Source organism: Parambassis ranga, chromosome 5, assembly GCF_900634625.1.
Source record: "Parambassis ranga chromosome 5, fParRan2.1, whole genome shotgun sequence".
Lineage (NCBI taxonomy): Eukaryota > Metazoa > Chordata > Actinopteri > Ambassidae > Parambassis > Parambassis ranga.
In genome coordinates, this window is record NC_041026.1 from 14052875 (window position 1) to 14067593 (window position 14719).

A 14719-nucleotide genomic window follows, 5' to 3' on the forward strand; every position below is an offset into this window, starting at 1 on the left:
CCAGGGGGAAATTGCCCTCAGGTGGCTTCCTGCTGTTAGTTTCTGTTAAATGTGAAATTCATCTGATTGTTAGTTCACAGAAAACTTTCACAGTATGACAAGGATGCCTGAGAATATATATATTAGCTGATGCACTGTAATGCAATACCATTTTGTACCAGGAGATGGCACTGTGAGTCAAACATGCACTTAGTTAAACAAATGAAGAAGTAGCCAGAGACCTATTTTTCAGACTCCTTTTCTAAACTCTTGCCAATCATACTGACTCCTTAGTGTATTGTGAGTGTCAGCAGATAGAAACAATGGTTTCCATAGTGACCCAAGATACTGACTGAAAGAGTTCTTTGCTGTTTCAGTGGTTGATGTGAACACTCGGGTGTGCAATACTATGTGCAATAATAAATGAAACACAGTTTGGTGCTTCATCTTTATCTGCTGCAGTCTGTAGTTTATGTTCCTTCTGCACTCATGTCCTACCTTGCCAATATTTCACTGTCACTTGCTGCTACTTGTTGAAGTGGAAGTGGACATTGTTTCTTCAGATCAGTTCATTTTCTCCTGAGTTGATGTTCTGCATGCCTCGCCTGCTGCTTGTGGATTGTGAGTAGTTGAACACTCGCCTCCCAGCTGCTGTAAATTATTTTCATATTGTGCTTGGTATCACTCTTGGTATCTAATATGGTTTTGTGGTTTTGTGTCCAAATTCCAAATATCTGCTCTGTATTCACACAGTAAATCCACTGCATGTGAGCTGGCTGAATGATTTTAAGGATTATTATTATGCATTTGACCATTTAAAAATACAATGTGTGGTAAAAGCTGTACTTGAGAAAGACCCCCCACCGTGGTTGTTTATTGTAAGTCAGTGTGGATGTTACCTTTAATGTGACGATTGTGGAGTGTGTGTGTGTAGGGAAACACACTGGAAGTGGGATTTATATCTGAATTTTGCTCCCAGTGACAAATGTGCATGACATCACTTGGCGAGTAGTAAATATGCTAAACTGTAACAGCTAAAGTCCAATTTCATGTGCACATAAAGCTCTTAATTACTTCTGATGGGGTCAGGAGGGCCATCTTCTCTTCCAAGAACAACAACCAGACGCTTTGCCTAACAGTTCAACTCACTTCCTGAATAGTCTAGAGTGCAACAATTTCACAATGTATACGTATCAGTATATTTGCCGTATTACCATAAATCAGGGTAGTGGGGGAGATTACACACGTTTGGAGTGAAAATGAGACAGTTTTAATTTGAGAGCATGCATTACAGCTGTTTTCCCTTCTGGTTTTGTTGAATGTGAATCATCCGTGTGGACCACACTGTCCCCGCTGGGACCATTTTAGCTCTGAGACATTGTTAAATTGAGATGCCCATTTGATATCACTATGATGACAGAGAATGCCTGCCATGCCACTCCTGTTATTTTTACAGACTTCAACTGGATCACACATAGCAGGAGACAAAGCGGTGCGGATACTATTAAAGATGAGTAAAGCATTAATAATCTACTCTGTGTGTAGATTACCCCCCCCCCCCCTCACTGTCCAAATATATCATCTGCCAGACTTGTTACATTAGCTGACATTGAACTGACTGAACTTTAAAACACTAACCTGGTGTGGTGCATTATTTTTATCTCCTCCATGCCATCACAGAAGCAGGGCGAAAGCACAGGAGCCCCATATAAGCTTGAAGAGAACGGAAGACCTTTTAATGGGAGTGACAGAGGAGGGGATCAACAGGGTTTAATATAGAAGCACTAAGATATTTTGGGACCTGCATTTCCAAGGTGAAAATGTCCCCATAGACAGTTCATATAGGACATTGTTGCACCAAACCCTGACAATAAAAGCACAGCTTGGATAGAAGACATGATATCAATGAAGATTAGGCCAAAACAATTAGGTACATCAGCGGCAGCCCCCGCTGTGTGAGCAGCTTTCACCTTTTTAATCTGTACGATAAACACTCCTTTCCCCACCAGGCTCTTTTGCTTGCAATTAGCTTTTGACTTGGTGTGTGACATGGCCCTGTTCAAAAGCGCTTTACTTTGGCTCTCCCCTTCATTACGTGGATCTGAAACAATTTGTTGACTCTCAGCTTTCACAGCTTGTTGTCAGTTTCATTTAGATCCATAAACCCCTCCTGAGACTTGTGTCTCAGATGGCCCAACATGATGTCTGGCTGCATTACCAGATGTTAGAAAGTCAAATTCAAGGTCTGCAGCTACTTCACTGCTCTTTTTTTTCCCGTCTTGGCTCAGGTTTCATGAAACACTTAAGTTCTCATAAACCAGCCTGTGAATATATGCACAAAGGACGGTTGCATAAGTTTGCATTATTGAAGAGTTCTGTCATGATCCAGTGACAGAAGAAACGCTGTTTTGCAATGAAGACATAACAATATGAAAAGCTGCATTCAGAGCCTGTAAGATAAAGACTGGACTCATTTCTCTCTGTTTGTTCTCAGCCAGCTCAAAGAAGATCATCGTTTTTTGACACTGCACAATTTTGACAGAGTTAGAATCGGATTTTCTTTAATAGACACCAGTGACACTGCAGGTCATCATGTGTGTTTGAGTAAGTTTTTTTAAAGATAGATATTGATTTTTTTTCTTTGTAGAAGAAGCAGCTTAACAACCTTTTCAGCATCAATGCACAAATTGTGACATGGGATATTTTCTCTCTGTAACAGACACATTATGTTGTCAAAGGACTGCATGTGAACATCTAGAATCTGTAAGGAGCAACTGTTGGTACTTCTATTTATTGATTTATTTATGGGTTTACGTGCATGCACGTCTGTCTGCAGAGAACCCTCCATGAATGTCTCTCAACCCTGTTCTCACACTTATCTTGTTTATTCTGTCATCCAGATATTTACTGACTGCAGCCGAAGCCCCGATACACTGATCATAGCCCTCTTGATATCACATATCAGCTCTGATATAAAAAAAATAGCTAGATCAGGTGTTGAATAATATGGCTGATCCCTGGGGCTGATCTATTTACATAAATTCTATGTTTGAAACACATGCTGTGTCTTGCATTTCAGTAGATTTGACTCACACCTGTAACACCTACAAAAGGAAATGGTACAGATCAGTAGAGATTATTGGCTGATGCACACAGCCCAAGTATTGGTATCATTATCGGGACTAAGAAAGTCAGATTGGTGCAACTGTAAAGAGCTTTCCTCAGATACTGCACTACACAAATATCATAAAGAAAAAAGAAAGAAAGAAAAGAAGTGATCGCTCGGAAGCATATAACCCAGATTAGCATTTTGTAACATGATTTTAGAAATAATCTCATACAGTGACAGTTGGGCAAAAGGTTTACTTTCTGCATTCACATTACACTAATCCACATTAAAGGTGCAGTCTTGTGTTTTTGCATGGCATACGCAGTGACTTGTTCGATGACATGAAGTGACTGCTGTTATCTGTAAATGGCCTACAGCAGTTTTCTTCAAAGGCAAAGCAACAAACCAGAGGTAGACATAATAATAAAGTTTTCCATCACTCAACACAAGCAGAATGTGTCAGACTGGTTAAGGAAAGCCAAATATGCAGCCTAAAGTTTCAACCAACAGGTCATCAATCAACAATCAGTCAGAAACTAACTTTGCAGCACCTTTACTTAAAGTCCCTGCTTGTGGTTTCTCTGCATTCACAGTTTGTCCATCTGGCCTTAATTAAGAAAGAACTTTTTGTTTGCAGAAACTTATTTTTTTACTTGATCTGTTTCAGTACCATAAAATGACTCAGGGTCATTAAGTCAATGTTTTTACGTGATCTTTATCTCTTTTCCAGACTAAAGTATTATTATTTTATGTTATGCTGACTCCATCTTTACGTACTATATAACAAGGGGGCATCTCATACATTATATCTGCCTCAGTGAGGGTCCATTTACATACAGGATATAATATTGATTCAACCATTTTGTATCAAAGAGTTTGTTTCATAAAGCAGCATGTGATCAGTAACTGGACCTTATTTCCAGTTTGCCATTTTATCCAAGTTGGTTTCTGAAGACTTTGCTCCCGGATGAGTCAAAGCATCAACAGCCAGAGGTATTAACAAGATTCCAAATGAAAGGAAGTCATTAGCGCAGAGGTTAATAAGCCAAGAGGAGCTTGCTGTGATTGGCCGGATGTCCTTGCTAGGTGATGTCCAGCCAATCAGGTCGCTTGTGAGGCTTGCAGGTGTGAACGTCCACCAGGTCCTCGCAGTCTTTGCACTCCACGGCGCAGCACCACTTGAACTTGCACTCGCACTTAGTGACACGTTTGACGCGCATGGTGTCGTAGCCCCGGCCGCAACACATGACCTCACAGCCGTCTGTGCCTCTCGAAGACTTGTTGCACACTCTGCCCGCTGTGCCCAGAGAACCTGAAGAAAGATGGAGACATAAATTAATAATAATAACGCAAATGTGTCTGCAGCCAAAATAAATTCCTAAATAGATGCACTGAAATCTATCCATCCATCCAAATGGGAGGCACATTTTAGCCACAGTAGCAGTGTAGATCTAGAGATGAGCTTGCTGTTTTGCCAGGTGGTTGGTTGCATTCATGGTGTAGATGCTTCATACCCAGCACCACCGTGAAGTTGCTAATGTATTTTTGGTGGCATGGTGGTGCAGTGGCCTACATCAGGCTGGCCTTTCTGTGTGGAGTTTGCATGTTCTCCTCATGCCTGTGTGTGTTTTCTCCAAGTACTATGGCTTCCTCCTGAAGACGTGCGTTAGGTTACCTGAGGGCTCTAAATTGGTTGTAGGTGTGAGTGTGAACATGACTGGTCGTTAGTCCTGTGATGGACTCTCCAGACATGTCCAGGGTGAACCCAGCCTCTCACCCATTCATAGCTGGATAGGCTCCAGCCACCCCTTGTACAGGACAAAGCAGCTTCAGAAAATGGATGGATGCTCTTCTGACTTTTCATCTCAGTACCACCATCAAGTTAAATGTTCTCATAGTTCACACAGTTAACACATGATAGCATAATTCAGGTTGAAGGATGGCACTTTTGTATTTAATGCTGGCCCCATATCAACTTAATTACTTCTTGGAAAAACTCCAGTGGTGACATAGATGTTCAGAACAGCTAACGCTGACATCTGACCATCTCTTAAAGACAATAAGGATGCTGATGGTAAAAAATGAAACTTTTTCCCAAGTAAAATATCTTTTTTCCCACACTTTCCAGCAGAGTTTAAGCTTCCAGACAGAAGAGTCTCTCAGACCCAAACACAATGTACTCAGGTGTAAACTCAGATGCCGGGTCTAATAACAGAGCATCCCTAAAAAGAATAAGAAGAGATATTTCCCTCAGGCTCTTGGGAGTGGAGCTTAATGCTGACCAAAGGAAGGATTTGAAAAATAAGCCTGCATGTATCCTTAGGCTGTGAATTCCTATACAATGGAGATTAGTGGTGAGGAGGGTCATAGGCTTGTTTTGAGGATCACCTTTTAACAAGGAAAGACAGGCTGTCCTTTGAGTGAACACACCTTCATTACCCCTCAGTTGTCAAAGTGCAACCAAGCTAACTGCAGGGAGGAGCGGAGGAATCTGTTATCATCCCCTGCGCGCCACATGCTAACTTGCTTAACCTATTAACAGTGAGTTAGTGAGCTCCGTCACGCTCTACTGAGAGAGACAGGGCCTAACAAGGCAAAGCAAACATTAGGAATTAAGAGATGTTAAAGGTCAAATCATTGAACTTTAAGCTGTGAAGGAATGTAAGCCTTTGAGTCTGCGATTCTCAGAGTTTGTACAACACAGGGTCAACCATCTGTTTATCTGGTCTCATAATAACATGTATGTAAATGTATTTAATTTTTTTATAGCAATCTAAAAATCACTGACTCCTGACTACTAATGATACAAAAAGAGAATAAAATACATGATTTATTGATCATATACCATCATATTTCACTATTGACTGTGAATGAATCATTTTTTTTACGTTTTTGTAATATACAAAATATGTTGAAGGGCTTTTTAAAAAAAATTTTAGTTCCAAAATTACATTGTCTGTGTTTGATCTTTACAATAGTCCTTGAAGGCATCACATGTGAAATTTGGTTTCTATTGGAAAAACCTTTGCTTAAAATTGATCCTCACAGCCACTTATTCCATAAAAAAATCACAAAAAGTAAAAAAATACAAAATATTCTGCAGCCGTCAGCGGAACCACAGAGTTATGACGACTCACTTGGAGTAAGCAGTCAGGTAATTTAAAAAAAAACAAACAGCAAATGTCCAGCTGATCTGCAGTAAATTCCTGTAAATTCACATTTTCTTTCAAATTTCTAAGACTGGTATTAAGTGTAGAGCTGTGGAAATATGTTGTCATGCCTGGCAAAGCCAATGGTTTATTCACTCACCTGCTGCTCGGTCCATGAGACAGTAATCTGGAGATCTCTCGACATACACTAACTCATTCTTGGTGCTCCCCTTGAAGTCCCTGTCAGCCACCATGAAGCCGGTCTTGTCCTGGTTCATGGTCACTTCGATGGCCGTGTTGTACTTCTTTCGCAGGTAGTCTCCGGTTCGCCTGAAGTCAGACATAGCCAGCCAACAGGTTCTCAGAGAACAGGAGCCACTGACCCCGTGACACTTGCACTCCAGCTTCATAAAGCGCTTCACTGCCTAGAGCAGAGGTCAGAGGTGACAGGGTGTTAAAGCCTATGAGGTTGCCCATGGCATGATGTAGTAGGTGTGATCAGCCCACCTGCTGCAATTGTTAGCTTAATGTTCTTCACTCTGATAGATTTTACTTTGTGTTTCTCCAGAAGCTTTTTTTTACTGAATGTTGGACTTTAATGTTGTTGCAAACTGAATTTTATACAAGTATCTGAGTAGGTTTTGATAAATGTAAAAAAATCATCCCATCAGATGTAAAATTACATGATTTTTTTTTGTTTACTTTGTCTTTTACAATAGTCCCCAATTGAAAGACTAACACAATTGGCTACATCAATAGAAACATCTCAGGAGAAAATGACAGAATATGTTACAAGGCAAAATGTGCACTTTTTAACTGATCTTCAGGGCACTTTAGCCATCATACAATTTGACCACAAGGGAAGGATTATCTTGTTAAAAAGGGTATAGGGTATATATACACGTCCTCATGAAAAAAAAAAAACCTCATTTGCTCAATGATACACCTACCAGTTACAACTCATGGTTACGTTTCTGCTGACGACACATATGGATTTATTTATGTTCGCATTAATTGGCCGATGTCATCTTATCACAAGACCAATAAAGCTGCAAAAGTCCAAGTATGGGAGGCAGGTGGGGGTTGGTGGATGGGTACCCATGGTGCTGGACCTTCATTCTGGAGTCCCCAAGAATTCCTAATTCCTAATTTCATTTCCTCATCATAAGTTTTGTTTTTAGCTGCAGCTGGCTTTAGCATAAAGAAGCCTGGTTAAGGTCAGACATTAAAAACAGGGTAAGGAGGTGGCAAAGGGGCAAGTATTGACCTCAAACAATATTCTGGTGAGGACAGACTGGTACATATACCTTCATATATACCTTTACTTGTTGAGTTGAAGCTATTGGAGGATTTTTGTGATACTTTTCTTCCCTAAAACAAATGGCATTATGTTGTAACACAGTTGAAGCTCAGTATCTGTACTCACCATCCGACCACACCGGTTGTTGTGCAGGTTCACCAGAGCTGGAATATCTTTCACCATCCTCTCTCGAGCATCTACGAAGGCCTTTGCAAATTTTATGCCATAGTTGATGTTGTCGCTGCATCCTCCCCAGTCAAAGACGCCCTTTTCGTCACTAGCCTGCCCACGTTTCTGGCCGTCGCAGCTGCAGATCTTAAGCTCCCCCTGACTGCAGGCCCTGGTTATGGCATAGACCACGCCGGCTGAAGAGATGGCGTATACAAATGCTGCCTCTCGGCTGCCTGGGTGGACAGGAAAGACAAGCCCTTCTGTTATTACTTCTAGTTGATTTTTGTGATGTGACAGTGTTCACTAACTTCTTCAAACTGTTCAAGACAGAAGGAGAACTGGGTCGGTCCATTTATGGTGGATGGTTAAGACAGAAGTAGCAACATGTCGGCTATAACATCACAGCCCAGCTGAGTCTCCTTTCACCTTTTAATTTGCACAGATGGCAGCTTACTCAGTCACTGAGCTGTGTTTTCATTTCAGACGAGAGGAGATTTTGGGGGTTATTTGGTCTGGCTGTCCCGCCCTCCTCCTGTTCTCATTCCTGCTCACGCAATGAAGCAGAACACAGGCGATATGTCAGGGAGTCGAGCTTTGTCTGGCTGCCAGAAACATCTACCCAAATATTTACATCTCCTATTACTGTTTATACATCACCAGTGTGGATCTCTCAATCTGCTACTTGTTTTTAGAACATCAACGTTCCTAATTCCAGAGAAAGTAGCCTAAAAGAAAAAAAAAAAAAACACCCACAGCACTTTCTCTTTCTGTTTGTACTGCAGGGAAAAGTTGATTTAATAGGACGCCTATTAATCGCCTGCTTATCTGGTAACAGAGGAGACATTTACGAGGATGATTAACTCGAGTGTCACCGGTATAAACAACCGCTGTCACGCGACAAAACCACACAGATAGGAACCCCGGCGGTGCATGTGCAGACTCACTTTGTAGCATCACCCTGCCGAACACAGTGTGATCCCGGTCCAGGGTGCTGCAGTTCCAGCGGTGATGTCTGAACTGGTGCTGGCACTCTCTGATCCACTCTTTGGCTCCCTCGCTGATGGACTGCATCAGGTCCGGGTGCCGCTGGCAGAGCTGCCGCTGCTTGTTCACTAGACCAGGAATGTTGTCACATATCACCCGAGCACCCAGCGCTCCGATGTACCTGCAAACACACAGATGATGACAAGTTAAAGGGACACTCCATAAATTTTGAGTTGCTTTACTTTAAAGGAGATTTGAGGAGTCTCTTAAAATGACTATTAAATGAATATTTTTACAGTCCATTATACGAGCAGCTATGTTGTCATTTTTGGCTGATGCTGATATGTGATTTAGTTTTTATTCATCAGTACAGAAGCTGTGCCCCAATTATTGGACATCCATATTTTCTACAAAATCCAACATGTCAGTGTCAGAGTATGTATGGATCTTAACCAGACGTTCCTTTTTTTTACAGTCTGCTTTGTGTTTTTTGTTAAAACAACAAATATATACATTAAAGTGGGATGGCTACTGTGTTTGGAGACCCACAAAATGTTTTTTTCCTTTCTCACTAAATAGTAGTGTGATGGACCATACGGTTCAGCAGCCTGTTATGACATCATAAGGGGATAAGCCCCACCCATGACTAGTTCCAACATCACAACTGCAGACACTGAAAGAGCACGTTTTGGCAAAAACAGGAGGTGTATGGTCATGACGAAGTGACGATGTGACATCTAATTAGTGAGCTGTAGTGAGGCTGATGAGAGGTTTATTGTTGTTATTTTTGAACTGCTTTTATTTATTTATACCATCTTAGCTGCTGCTGGCTTTACCTTCATATTTAGTGCACAGTTATCACAGGTATTATCATTCATGATATACTTTGTTTTAACAACCATACACCATACACCATACACAAGAATCCTTTCACTGTGGTCTATTGATTCCTCCGTTTTTTTCTTCATTCATTGTCTTTTTTAAGACTCAGATACTCAGGAAGAGATTATTAAATTCCTCACGTTCAGTGAAAATCCTTTGCTTCCTGCCTTTTTCAGACCTAATCCCCAACTTTGTAGCAACTCTTAAGAATCACATGCTGGTGGCATTGTGACACTGAGGGAGGCCTCTTATCAACAGGACATAAGGACAGTCATCTACAGTACTTTCAACCATATGATGCCCCCCCCCCCTTCTTCTCTCTCCCTCTTTAAGCCTGCACGCTCTACTCTCCATCCGGATATCATTATAGTGCCTAATCGCAGCCACATTTGTGTCGCCTGGCCACCGAGACAGAAACAGACATAGCAGGCAGTTTCCACTCCTGTTATGGCTGTCCCAGTCCTGTTCTAACTGCGACTATCTGCCTGAGCAGTAAAGCAGAACAGAAGCACTACTTGTGTTTATTGTGTGTTGTACATACCGGCTGTGCCAAAAGACCCCCCCCCCCCCCCCCACCCTGACTGTGTCTCCACGAGGACACACACATAGAGAGGAAGAAGTGGCGCTGAATTATCACAGTGGTTAAAAATAGGCCCAAACAATATAAACCAGGGCTAAATAAGTATGAATCACCTGGACGTGGAGCGTGTGGAGGCATCTCTGTGGAATGTTTAAATTTTGTTCATAATAAATTTGCATATGACAACAGAAGAAGTGGTAAATGGATGACATGCTATATGGATCTCTTAGGAAATTGACGAGAAGTTACATCAAATACATTTTTTCTATGTGTGACCCAAAACATCAGGAGGACTACTTCAGGTGGCTGTTAACCCTCCAGCACGTCCTCCTTTGTTTTTTTTCTCTCCTCTGAGCCTGTAAAACCTCAAGAGAAATCATCAAGGGGCATTTATTCATGCTCCAACGCCTGCACCTGCCACTTACTCTGGGCAAGATGGATGGATAGGGGAGATTCCCCCCAATCCCATTAATCTTCATAAACTTCTGACACACATGCTGTGCAGAACATCTCTCTCTCTCTTTTGCATTGATGTTTGAGTGCAAGGAATATAAGCACACACTGTGAAAAATCCCATACAGAAGATCAAAGTGTCTCTCATGGACTTGTTTAAGCAGGAAGGTATCATTTTTAAGAAGGAAATATTAGTAGATAAAATGACATTTAAACAGTTTAGCAGTAAAAACAAACTTTCACTCACCACCAGGACGAGTCCACTCTCGGTGTGAAAAGAAGCAGGAGTAGAATAAAGCTGAAGAACATTTTAGAGAAGGGTTTGGAGTGATGTTTAGCCCCATTTCTGAGCCCCATAGCCCTCCTGCTGCTGCTGCTGTGTGGTAAGCTCCGAGATTTCACCAGACAAAACATGCTGCTTCTTTTCATGTATTCGCTGCACAATCAGGTGTGAAAATCCTTAATGACTGTCCGCCGTCCATCATCGAGTGACAGGGAAAAAATAAACACGTCACATAGGAGGAGAATTGCTGCAGAACTCCATCAGTTAACTACCATTCTGTGTAATGTAAAGTTTCTGTACATCCATAATTCTTGCTGTTGCGCTCCGAATTTAAATCTTCGGAAAGTTGTGAACGTAAAAAAAACACAAAAAACATCCGGCGCTGCTTCTTTGATGAAGATTAAATGGTTAAATAAGACGCGTTGAGCCCAGAGTTAGAAAGATGTCCGAGGATGGGACAGACACTGTGCGCTCACCTTTCCTCCTGCAGCACGGGAGTGAAGATGCGCACTGGAACATGCCGCGCTGCGCTCCAGTGCGTCAGCTGTCTGCCCCCCCCCCAACTCTTCTCCCCACACCCACCCACTTTGTCATGAAAAAAAAACACAGATAGCGGTATGCAGAGATACAGAGGCGAGAAAGGAGATTTTCAGTGAGAGCTTATTATCTGATCGTATAATTGGATTGGAGCACAAAAGCATTATAGGAGAAGGCTCCAACTTTGGTGAACATTAGTCTGTTGCCTCTTTCTTCACCCGTTAGGTGTCTTCAGGTGCTGTGTAATCCTACCTAATGATTCAAGATATCACATAACAGTAGTGGTGTTTTATAACCCTCATAGAATGATCACCATATGAAAATGATGCTGCAGTGCAGCCTATCCCAGGCATGTCTTTTCGTTTATATTATAATAAATACAAAGAGTCTGACTTGTTTTCCAATTGAGTATTGTAGCCTCTGACTAGGACAAACGTTGCATATCCAGCAAAAAGAGGAACAAGGATTCCCTTCACATAGAGCACAGTTTAAACATCATCAAGCGAGTCCAGCAGATTAGGGACACCAGCCAAGATGTGTTCAAGTTCACTGATGAGCAGAGGGAGCTGTGCTGTTTAGGGCAAAGATTAGGTTTTATATATTGATATAAAATTATTCATAGTCACACAAATATTTATTAAAGCAGTGCTTATTTTCCAGATTACATGTTTTTATATCCATGTGATAAAGTAAAACTTGATTCAAGTGTTTCTTTATAGGCCTAGGAGGTTTTTTTTGTGAGATTTTTTTGAACTGGATTTTTGTGAGATTGATGAAATCACAGCTTATGTCTGTAACATACCCACCTGGTCCATTAAGTGATATATATTTATGAGGCATTAAAGAAACAGCTGGAAATTAAAAAAGCAAAAACAGCTTTTGTTTTTTAGCAGTTGACCTAAGTGACAACAATCGTACAGAATATGACACGTGCATGTTACATCACAATACAAATTGTCTCCGAACTACAGATTGAGTGCAGCACGTTGTTGTAAAGGTGTTTTTCACAGTGTGGTACTGATACTTTTATGTTGTAAACATAGATTGTTGTTCCTCCACTAGAAGGAGAGAGAACCCCCCCCCCAGCACTTGAACCTCTCCTGTAATGCCACTGCATGTGCGTCAACTCATATCAACAGTCCTGATCCAGAAACGGGTCTGTCTCATCAAGCCAGTGCGGAAACATCTGACCCACCACAAGGACATTTCTGGCTAGTCTCCCTGCAACTTTAGTCCTCAGCGCTGTTTATGTGTGTGTGTCTCTATCTCTCTACCTGCTGGACACACACACACACATACAAGATGCTGCGTGAGGTCATTTTAATCAGTGCAAATCCAGGGGTGTTAGTTAGGGATGTAAGTAAAGGTCAATAACAATGCAGCTGCCTAAAAATACCACAGTGAATGTAATATTGTGCGTGTGTGTGTGTTTTGAAAGTGTTTGTGTTCGTCTGAGATTTCTGAGGAAATTTTTATGAACTTTTTATGAATCTTAGTAACATAGAAATGGTTCCAAGTGTGTGTCTCTTGTGCCACCCTCTCTTCCCAGACAGTCACACACACACACCCAGCTGTTTGTCCTTTGGTTATGTCATATCTGGATTTGGATCCACACTCAGATTCTCATTACATGTGACCCTGTCTTTCTTTACCCCAGGACAAGCTATGGATTTTACAGTGACAACTCTATAACAAATTGCTTTACAGGGAGCAGGTGATGGTGGTGATAACACTCATCATCCAGCCCTCCCTCTTCTTCTGTCTCGCTTTGAGCCAGCTCCAGCTGTGGTCTTTAAGGGGCTCAGTGTTTGGGGCTCCTATTCTCGGCCTGTCTCATGGCCTGGGTTATATTTGGACGTGGAAAAGGGGGCAAGAGAGAAGGAGAAAAGAAAAAAAAAAGAGAATAGTACAAGCAGAGATGAGTGTTCAGATGGAACTGATTATAACTCGGTTCTAAGTCCAAGTGCAGCTTCTGAAGTCGTCAGTGATGCAGACAGACAGACAGACCGGCATCTCAAACCAGGTCTGCAGCGAGAAGGCTGTAAATTAGTGGTTTAACTCCTGACAGGTTATGTGCTCCCTCCTTGACCTCAGTGTTGTCATCTCATTCACACAACATGACACTGCAGCCATGTGCGTCTGCCACTGTAATATTAACAGATCCGAGCACGACATGTGGCTGCAGCCATCCTGTTCAAGTTCAAGTTCATTTATTTATATGTGGTGCTTTATCAGAAGCTTGTCTGTACCCGAGAGGAGAAATCCAACACAGTCTTTCTGTTCAGTGTGACATGCTTAAAAGAACATAATTTATACTATGAGATTTATTCTGTAGAGAAAAAGCAAGTTATTCTGCCTCATGAATCCAAACAGGAGAGCCAAGACAGGTTTTTTGGGTTCTGACCTATACTTGGAAAAATGTTTTTAAAAAGGAACATTTTATCCAAGTCATGCAAGCTCAAAGACTGAAGTAAGGGTTGAGGTGAACTGAAACAGATTTGAAAACATTGATATTCAAATATGCATTATAGTCTGCAAAAAATGAATAAAACTGTAAAATCCTGGTGAGAAACTTAGGATATTGTGGCCCTAAGAAATACTATAATAATCTAAATGTAGATTTTATTTGAGGATTTTTTAGAGTATAGACATTAATGTCTTCATAATGATGACCACACAGTACAGAATGAGCAGCCATCCTGGCAGTAACAGCAGCTACACGGGACGTGGCCCCTCACAGCTCATCAACCTGAGCCTGTGTTTATGGAGGCAGAGAAAGATGGGGCTTTGCTGGAGGACCAGGTGTGCCTGTGCTGGATTTGGGATGCAGCCCTGCTGTCCTACACTGGAATGTTAATTAGATGAGCTGGGGGGAGGGAGGGAGGGGAGGGGGGTGACCCACCCTGTTAACCAGCCAAATCGGTCTCAACAACCAGGAGAATTTAACGTGTCAAAAAAAGCCTCAAAACCAAATCTGAGTCTGAGTGTGTGACGGTACAGTGACATTTTTCGGCTTATATTCATATATTTTATATAAATTCTAATTCTAATTAATTTATTTTTTAATTCTAATTTTAATAAAATGTTTAAGGAAAACATTTTAAATTGTGAACAATACTACATAATATATTGTTTAATAACTATATTTAATTGGATAAATGATGATTCAAATATACTCAAATACAATTCATTAAAATGGTAACAAGTTATAGTTTCTGTGTGAGTAATATGAGACGCAACCTTTGTGTTTCTCAGTTTAACATGGCGTTATCAAACACTGACCTCTAGAGGA

General features: G+C 41.3%; 1 protein-coding gene across 2 annotated transcripts; it reads right to left on the reverse strand.

The window, feature by feature from the left end:
- Positions 1-3062: 3062 nt before the first annotated feature.
- Positions 3063-11387, reverse strand: LOC114436086 (protein Wnt-2b-A-like). 2 transcript variants are annotated; one of them, XM_028406168.1, is made up of 5 exons: positions 10855-11387; positions 8653-8873; positions 7664-7941; positions 6608-6662; positions 3063-4400 (listed from the first exon to the last, which is right to left on the reverse strand). In XM_028406168.1, exons 1-5 carry the CDS (start codon positions 11034-11036, stop codon positions 4171-4173), a joined length of 966 nt encoding a protein of 321 aa, XP_028261969.1. In that variant the 5' UTR covers positions 11037-11387; the 3' UTR covers positions 3063-4170. The 2 variants fall into 2 exon arrangements, with proteins under 2 accessions (XP_028261969.1, XP_028261968.1); XM_028406167.1 differs by having other exon boundaries at positions 6398-6662.
- Positions 11388-14719: the final 3332 nt, after the last annotated feature.

Excerpts from the sequence above, each read along its gene's own strand:
- LOC114436086 (XM_028406167.1), bottom strand. The coding sequence starts at position 11,036 with ATGAAAAGAAGCAGCATGTTTTGTCTGGTGAAATCTCGGAGCTTACCA. Across the intron at positions 7,942-8,652 it reads CGGCAGGGTGATGCTACAAA|GCAGCCGAGAGGCAGCATTT; the intron begins GTGAGTCTGCAC and ends CTGTCCACCCAG. Across the intron at positions 4,401-6,397 it reads TCTCATGGACCGAGCAGCAG|GTTCTCTGGGCACAGCGGGC; the intron begins GTGAGTGAATAA and ends ATCTTTCTTCAG.